We start from the raw sequence: 8,871 nt of genomic DNA on the forward strand, positions 1-8,871 counted from the left end.
GGTCCTTTTGTTCGATTAATTCCGTCGATATGTCCAGAATGTCCATTTATTTGGCGCGTTTGATCCAGAAAACCACCGGTTCCAACTTGCGCAACGTGACTACAAAATATCTCAAAAGTTAACTGTAATCTTGCCAAAACATTTCAGACTACTTTTCTAATACAGCTTTAGGTATATTTTTACGTAAATAATCGTTAAAATTGAAGACGGGATGATCTGTGTTCAATACAGGTCATGAGCCTCTATCTAACAGTACACTTGAAGTGACCCTCGTTCTGATGGCTACTTCTTCATTACACAAAGGAAAAACCTCAACCAATTTCTAAAGACTGGTGACATCCAGTGGAAGCAGTAGGAACTGCAAGAAGGTCCCTTAGAAATATGGATTCCCAATGAAAAGAGAGTGACCTCAAAAGAAAAATCTGAATGGTTTGTCCTCTGGGTTTCGCCTGCTAAATAAGTCCTATTATACTCACAGACATGATTCAAACAGTTTCAGAAACATCAGTGTTTTCTATCCAAATCTACTAATACTATGCATATCTTATCATCTGGGGATGAGTAGCAGGCAGTTAAATTTGGGCATGCATTTCATCTGGATGTGAAAATACTGCCCCCTGTCACCAAGAAGTTTTAAGCAGTTTTTGCAGTAAAATTATACATGTACATTTTGACTCGGGAACAGGAGTGGAGAAATATGATTTATTTCTTTCAGCATCTTGAGAGAATGTGAATGGGCGCTTAGAGAACATCTGTAAAGGTGCATTCTTTATCAGCATCATAATAGATGATATTAGACCTATTTCATGGTGTTAAGAATTTTTTAAATTCAGGTGAGAGGACCAGACTTGAACGCAATACTTAACTAGATGCCTTGAACACAGCTCCCTAAAATCTCAACAAGCACCAGCTGCTAACCATTGCCAATCAGCTTCTACTACTGTTTGCAACACTTAACTAGTTGCCATGAATGTAGCTCCTCAAACAAGGTACAGGTGCTATTAACTGTTAATCAGCCTCCACATTGGTTCTCACTCTCCTTAATCACCACTTCCAACCTATTTAAACCTGACCAAACAGTCATTCCTCTGTCACATCCCTTCTCCAACTAGCTACCATGGCCTGACGGTGATGTCTACCTGAGATGCCAAGCCAAACCCTACAGAGTCAACCCCTCTGGCTCCATCTGCAGCCCTTGGCTTCATCCGGTCCGTTCTCCTCCTGGAAACTCATTCTCACATCCATTCCATTTCCTCAAATATTCTACATTTGTTTCGTGTCTGGTCCTTTAACTTGTGAAAACCACAAAATATGCATCCAAGCTGAAACAAAATTCTTATCAGAAACATGTTGGGTCGTTTTCACAGCTTTTTGGGTTATGGATGTCACAGAATGTGGGGGTGGTTTTCACAATCAACTCAATTATAAAAATGTTGGGGGCTGGTTGTGTGACGTTTCATGGTAACAGAACTACATCATTGGTCCCTGATCTATAAATATACAGAAGTGCATAATTATGAATGTCATTATTTTTATAGTGATGTATCCTGAATAGGTATGCAAAACAGAAATGTAGAATTATCCTTTGCATGTTTGTATCATTCTACACATTGGCTATTATTCTAATGAGCTCTGTCCCATTCAAGACCAATTTTGGTTGGACCGGACCAAATCTGTACCAATCATAGACGTCTGTTTCACAGGTTTGGACAGGACAATAGAGCACAGTAGAATAGAGTTCAGTAGATTTCAGTACAATACAGTAAATTGTACTGTCATGTTTGAGCTAACTGTTCCATGGGAGGAGATGATTGAGGAAGCCAACAAGGACGCTGTTAAAGTACCATGCACTTGTGGACGAAGAATGTACTGACAAGGGATGGAAGGCCAAGTGTCTATACCAGTGGAGGTTGGGGCAAGAGGCATCCCAGGCCAGTCTCTGTATCCTTGGAGTAAAGGGAGCTCAAAGAAAGATCTGTCACACAGCTGGGCAGAAGACAGAGAGGGCATCACAATGGCTGTGGAGGGAGGAGCAGTGGTTAAGCCAACCTGGTTGAGATCGGGCCTGATCAACACGTTCGTCGCACCCTTCAGAAGGAGTAGTGAGCAGTGCCGAAACACCTAATGAACAGTGGACCTCACCTGAGGATGACCCAGGTGCAGCACAACCACTGTTTGCAGGGAAAAGTGTGACAACAAACCCCGGTCTACCCTGCTGTGTATAAAGCAGTGCTGACCCACTCCATCCTGTGGATCATCTTACACATCACTCCTTGCTTCCTTGTATTCGATGCTGTCTGTTTGCACTCTGCAGCTCTGGGATGGTGAAGGCTTACATCTGATTTGTAGTTAACCGAAATCCATCAACCATTTCACACTTAATTGGTGTGTATCACTATCGTGCTAGGAAGGATCACAGTTTTTGACACAGAAAAGACCAAGCAATATTCATAGCTGATTAAATGTCATGTTTAATGTTTGGAAGAACACATTGGTAATTCAAAAACAGATTACAAAATATGTGCAATGAAATGTAAATTATATTAAAATGTTCAACTCTGAGTACATAACCTATTCTAAATATTTAAGATATTTATTATCTATGATATCATCTTTATATTCATGACAGTATCACCCTGTTGTGCTTTAGGCCCCGATCTGACTCCATTGGTGGTTGTGTGTTATAATAACATCCACTGAAATAATTCATATTTTCAATTAAATCCATCCTGAATATTTTGACCTTTATTTTTTACTAGGCAAGTCAGTTAAAGAACAAATTCTTATTTTCAATGACGGCCTAGGAACAGTGGGTTAACTGCCTGTTCAGGGGCAGAACGACAGATTTGTACCTTGTCAGCTCGGAGATATGCATCCAATATGCATCCAAATCATTTAAACCGTTGATTTGGAATTTGAGACTGAATAGAGAACACAACTGATCTCACACATACTAACCTGTATACCAGGGGTAGGCAACTAGATTCAGCCGGGGGTTGATTTTTGTTGGAGAGGATGGTCAGAGGGCTGGAACATAATAAAAATAATCTGTACACTGCAAATGTACCACAACTAAGCCCAAAAAGAGATTGTATTTGAATAATTTCATACATTGATTACATTGAGACACGATCACATATTTAAAAAAAAAAAAACTTTGTGTGAATACTTGAACAGATTTCCTAAATGAAACACATTTTTGCTGAATTCCTGGTGATTTTACAGTAAAAAAGTAAAATCACCAGAAAATATTTTTCACCAAAAAGTTTAGGGGGTGGCAAAGAAAATCACTCGCATGCCACAGGACGCCTGTTGCTGACCCCTACTGTATACAGTGCCACTCATGCATTTGAGGACAGAGTAACTGACTCCGGATCTGTGACTTAACTATGGTATGAAAAGTATTTGGATAGTTGCAGATGGAACACACCGTTCTTCCATCAGCGAAACCTTACTTAGTGAAGTGAAGTTCCCTCAGCCTCTTTTCACACATTTCATTTGCACGGTTTAGAAATTTGCATAACATGACCATACAACCATCAATTGTACCCTTTTACTGTTGCTCCACAGTTCATTGCCCCTTTCCATCCTTCTCCCCCTTCCCTCCTCCCAGTCCCTCCCCACACCTCCCTTTTTTCCTTCACTCTTTCTTCTCCGATGTTGCCTCCTTTTTCTCAAAGGGTGTGTGGACAAGTTTCTCGGGCTTGTATTCCATGAAGAAGTCGTTGCAAGCCACTGTCAGGGCTCCCATCAGGATGATGAACTCTGTGAAGTCCACCTCACCGTCGCTGTTGGCGTCCAGGTCGTTCATCACCTTCTCAACCCCTTCTCCATCCCGGGCGTTCTGGATTAGAAGAGGGAGAGGGGAGGAGGGGACGGGAGGTTAAAGATTGTGTGTGTGTGCGCCAGTCTCTCGTGGTGTACACTCCTCTTACCCCTAGGTAACTCCCCAGCTCCTCTGTTAACAGCTCTCTCAGCTCTCCCCGGCTCAGAGTATACTTGTCACCCTCCTTCCCTGAGTACTTGTGGAAGGTTTTGATCAGCATCTGCATGGCATTCTCCAGGTTGGAAGAGGGTTCCTTGGACATACTGGAGGGAAGGGCAGAGGGCATAGGTCAGACACTATGACAGTTTGCACGCTCCATCCCAGCCGCATGTGCGGTCACATGACGAACATGGGTGTGAAGCCTCCACTGAGACAGAGTGAAACACACACACCGGGCAGAAGAATATCAGCAAACTAGAGGTGTCCCAATTATATGCCTAGGTTACTATATGCAAAGTTTAAATTACAGGCCACACATGAGCTATTCCTTCTCAACATACAGTGGCTATTGGACAGTGTTTTGTAACCTTAATTGGTTGACATGTGAAAGATGTGAGGGATATGAGACGAAGAGACGGCTTTTGAAAAGCAACAGTCTTACACACATTGTGTCCGGCATCTTGGAATCTTCTTGAGTTGATTTCGTTGGAAAGACTGTGCACACACAGACACAGATTTGTCAATGACACTGACTCACATAATAGTTAGGGTGAAAAGCCTTCAACGTGGTTAGCGTGAACACACCAAGAATTCTGTCACTTTTTACAACATTATACTGTACATCATTTTCAAATTCGAACATTGTGAGAGGGTCCATTTAAAAAAAATCTTTCTCAGTTGACAGACTTGTAAGCTGCTTGCTAAGTAAATGTAACGTCATTGAGGTAACTTGAGATAGAGGTCTCAGGGTTTCACAATCATATCGATCATGTAACAATGACAGAACGGAACCGCAAGTATAATGCAAATAAACCACCTGGCAATCACAATCAGGAGCTCAGGACAGGCCCTATCCATTCTGAAAAATGAAAAATATTCCTTTGCAGATGTTCACTGAGTGACCAATAATACAGAAGTGCTCAATATAATTTGAATCGGAGATCCTCTAATGAGGAATTCTAATTTTAATCAAATAACTGCAGCATAGAAGAGTCTGGCTATAAAATCACTCATTTGCGTAGTAAAGAAAGAGAGGTAAGGTCATTGAGGAGGACAGAAGAGAAGAAAATAGGTCAGTAGAGAAGAGATACCACAGCTGACTGGAAAGTCTATAGGGGTCAGCTGCCCCATTGACCGACAGAAGACAATGGGAAACCATGGCGACCCAAATGTAGACAGTAAAATATTACTGAGCTCTGGAATTATTGCAGAAAAATGCTTCTCCAACAGATTCCTCTTAAAGTACATTTATTTTCACCCTTTTAACAATTTCCCGTATAGACAGTTGACTATTTTATCTTAAAATTAAGATATTTCAGATATAAAAAGTTAGAACCAACTAAACTTTTTAAACCTCCTTTACAACAGGCAAACCAATTGTAGTTTGAGGTGATGAGCTCAACTTATTGCCCCATAAGTCTTATTGCTCTGGATACCAAGGTGCCCCTCAGCCCTGGGTATCTTACCGTGAAAAATACCAGTGTTCCACTATTCACAAAGCACATATAAAAACATTGTTAAACTGATCCCAGAAAACATTTATCAGTTACAGAGAAGGAGAATGGAGAAGGGCACAACAGTCCACTAATCTATCCATCTTACCTGATGGAGTGCTGATGGAGGGCCTCCTTTGTCTTTGGTGAAGAGGGAGAGAGAGAGAGAGACAAGGAAAGACGGATGAGGAGAGAGTCGGACAGCGGCTTAAATATCACCTGTCCCCTCCTCCACCCCTCTCCCACGTACGCACCACCATCCCTGCGTCTATTTCCTCTCCCCACTCCCTTCCCTCCCTCTCTTCTCAGGTGCTCACACATGCAGATAGGGTGCTTAACCTCAGCACACAACATTATCATCAGGACAGATTAGACAACAGGCCTGCGTGTTAGCATCAATGTATTTTATTTGATTATGGGTCTTTACACAGTGGTTACATAAATACTATTAGCGTAGCTTAGTGAAAATGATACAGCATTGCGGGTGAAGGTGTAACATTGGTTCATTACTATGGCTTTTGGTGAGCATGGCAGTGGCTCTGTGGAGAACTTGTGTGCAAAAGCTAATTGTGTTGTGGTGGGATGATCGACCTGTAAACACTCTACTTCTATCTATGTAATATAGTATACGACTGGAAAAGAGACCATCTCCTGGAAACAGAAAAGATCATGTGTATCTGTGTATCCTTTACATATCAGATTTGTGGTCAATTTGATTTAGCCAATTGACAAAATTGCTGTTTACTTTTGGTTATCATTTTGTTGGAATAGACCCCAACCCAACACAGCTAGCTCATGAATACAGTACAAAGTGCTAGTAGATGAAACCTATGCATATAGCCGTGGGAAGTAGTTTGGGGGTGGGGGGGGCAGCAAATTATTACAAGAAAAATTTAAAAATGTGTCTGCGCTGAACAAGTCTATAGGCTATTGGTCCACTAGTACAGGACTAGTAAAGGCCCAGTTACTTTTGTGAAAAAAATGAAACTAAATGTATTTGATTGTACCAGCATTTGTAACTTGCTTAATATATGTTTTCCAGTTTCTTGAAATACAAACGCAACTTATTTCTATGTGAAAACTGAAATGGTCTATTTATTCCTCTTCCCTTTTAGTAGACGCTCTTATCCAGAGCAATTTACAATAGTGAGTGCATACATTTTCTAACTTTATCGTACCTGTCCCCCATGGAAAACAAACCCACAACCCTAGCATTGCAAGGGCCATGCTCTACCAACTGAGCCACATGATCAAATTACATCCTCACAATCCACTTGATGACTCAATGTACTCAATTATTGTACATTGTTTATCTTCATGGTGATGGAAAGTCTACAGGTACAAACCTAGATGACCAGCCTATGTACAATGCAGTAATCTACATTTACATTAAGTAGTTTGTAAGGATGGTAAAATTAACACGGATTAAAAAGTGTTATTTCAAGAAAAATATTTAATTTGATGAGGATGCGTTGTGTCTTTACCCATAACTTTGCACCTTTTGATGTAAATGTTTGAGGACAGGGTTTTGTTCTTTCTAGATTCCATTAAATGATAATCGCAGAAGAAGGGACAGGGCAACAACTCTTACAATTCCAACTATTGAATCCTGCAAGATACTGTTCTTAATGAAAGCTTTTTTGCCAAAGCAGAGATGCTGATTTTTTTGTTGTTGCCTGCACTACACAGGTATATATTGGTCCACTAATACCAGTAAAGGCCCAGTGCACTATTTTTGTTAAAAAATAAATAAATACAATTATTATATTATATATTTTTCAATTCAGATTTTTCTGGGGATGTTGCAGCACCCTCAGCACCCCCTAATTCCTGCGGCTATGTCTATGCACACACTGCAGCACTACCAGGAGATGTTAGCATGATGCTAATTGCAGAGGGTGCTAGTGAGTGGCATGGTTTTTCACCACAGGTTGATGGCACCTTAATTGTGGAGAACAGGCTCATTGGTAATGGCTGGAGCCGAATAAGTGGAATGGTATCATATACATCAAATACATGGTTTCCAATCGCTCTATTCCAGACATTATTATGAGCCTTCCTCCCCTCAGCAGCCTCCATTGTTTTTTACATAGTCGAGACGGACAAACGTAAAGTAATGTCGTTGTGTATCACTGTAAAATACATTGGTTTAGAATATTACAGTACAGAATATGCTCTTTTAAAAAATAAAAAAAACATGTTCTGATGAGTAAAGGATGACAGATGAGACTTTGCTTTTCTAAGTCTAAATGAATCATGGAAGCAATGCAGCATAGTACGAGCAGAGCGCAAGAGTGTAGTAAAATGCATGGATAAGTAAAGGGAAGACAATTTACGTGTCAAAGTGTGACATTTTGACCTCATTACAGGTCATTATCACTCCTAGATTTTTACATAATCTCTATTTCACTGAAGGTTTGAAGCTCAATTTGTCATAATAAACAAACTATGTATTTATACAGTGACTTCAGAAAGTAGTCACACCACTTGACGTTTTCCACATTTTGTTGTGCTACAGCCTGAATTTAAAATGGATTAAATGTATATTTTGCATCACTGGCAAACACACAATACCACATAATGTTAAAGTGGAATTATGTTTTGACACATTTTTACTAATGAATTAATCCAGGTGGGCAAAGGAGACTTACCCAGAAAGACTCACAGCTGTAATCGCTGCCAAAGGTGATTCTAACATCTATTGACTAAGGGGTGTGAATACTTATATAAATGAGATTTCTGTATTTCATTTTTAATACGTTTGCAAACATTTCTAAAAACATGTTTTCCCTTTGTCATTATGGGGTATTGTGTGTAGACGGGTGTTTTTGAATTCAGGCTGTAACACAACAAAATGTGAAATAAGTTTCTGAAGGCACTGTATAGCTCCATGTCCTGGTCGGTGGTGCTATGTGGTTGCACGTAATGATGCAACATGAGCTTTTTCTGATGGTTGTATTATTAATGATGCGACAATTTACAAATCATTAAACTACAATTAAGAAATTGTCTGTGTACATCTGACAAATAATTGCTAGTGTGTAAATAACCTGTGTGTTGGGCTGTACAGTACAACCCCCGTGTTCCCTTAAAGTAAGTGTTCAGGGTTTCCAGATTTCTCTGAAATATGACCTATAATTAATTACAATATCAGTGTAACAGTATTCTTTCCCAGAAATGGTAACAAAGTACATTAAAAAGCGGCTTCTCTGTGTTTGAGTGGTGTGGGCATATTACTGATCGTTAAAAATATCATAAAAAGTCATGCAAAAACAGCTTTCTACCACTCCCTTCTGGTTAGTTTAGTCAGTCAGCTGAAGCTAATTGACCAGCTCAGCCATTGAGCCAATGTGACTCATGTTAAATGAGGAAATATATGCTTTGGCCACAAAT

At 40.1% G+C, this 8,871-nt stretch overlaps 1 protein-coding gene across 3 annotated transcripts; it reads right to left on the bottom strand.

Annotated features, from left to right (window-relative positions):
* Positions 1-2,455: 2,455 nt before the first annotated feature.
* LOC115128197 (protein S100-A1-like) lies at positions 2,456-5,675 on the bottom strand. 3 transcript variants are annotated; one of them, XM_029657836.2, is made up of 4 exons: positions 5,599-5,675; positions 4,432-4,480; positions 3,936-4,089; positions 2,456-3,844 (listed from the first exon to the last, which is right to left on the bottom strand). In XM_029657836.2, the coding sequence occupies exons 2-4, from the start codon at positions 4,443-4,445 to the stop codon at positions 3,641-3,643; spliced, it is 372 nt and encodes a 123-aa protein (XP_029513696.1). In that variant the 5' UTR covers positions 4,446-4,480; positions 5,599-5,675; the 3' UTR covers positions 2,456-3,640. The 3 variants fall into 3 exon arrangements, with proteins under 3 accessions (XP_029513696.1, XP_029513698.1, XP_029513697.1); XM_029657838.2 differs by lacking the exon at positions 4,432-4,480 and having other exon boundaries at positions 5,599-5,668; XM_029657837.2 differs by lacking the exon at positions 5,599-5,675 and having other exon boundaries at positions 4,432-5,577.
* Between the last annotated feature and the right edge of the window lie 3,196 nt (positions 5,676-8,871).

This window comes from Oncorhynchus nerka, linkage group LG4 (genome assembly GCF_034236695.1).
Source record: "Oncorhynchus nerka isolate Pitt River linkage group LG4, Oner_Uvic_2.0, whole genome shotgun sequence".
Lineage (NCBI taxonomy): Eukaryota > Metazoa > Chordata > Actinopteri > Salmoniformes > Salmonidae > Oncorhynchus > Oncorhynchus nerka.

Excerpts from the sequence above, each read along its gene's own strand:
- LOC115128197 (XM_029657836.2), bottom strand. Across the intron at positions 3,845-3,935 it reads AGCTGGGGAGTTACCTAGGG|AACGCCCGGGATGGAGAAGG; the intron begins GTAAGAGGAGTG and ends CTTCTAATCCAG.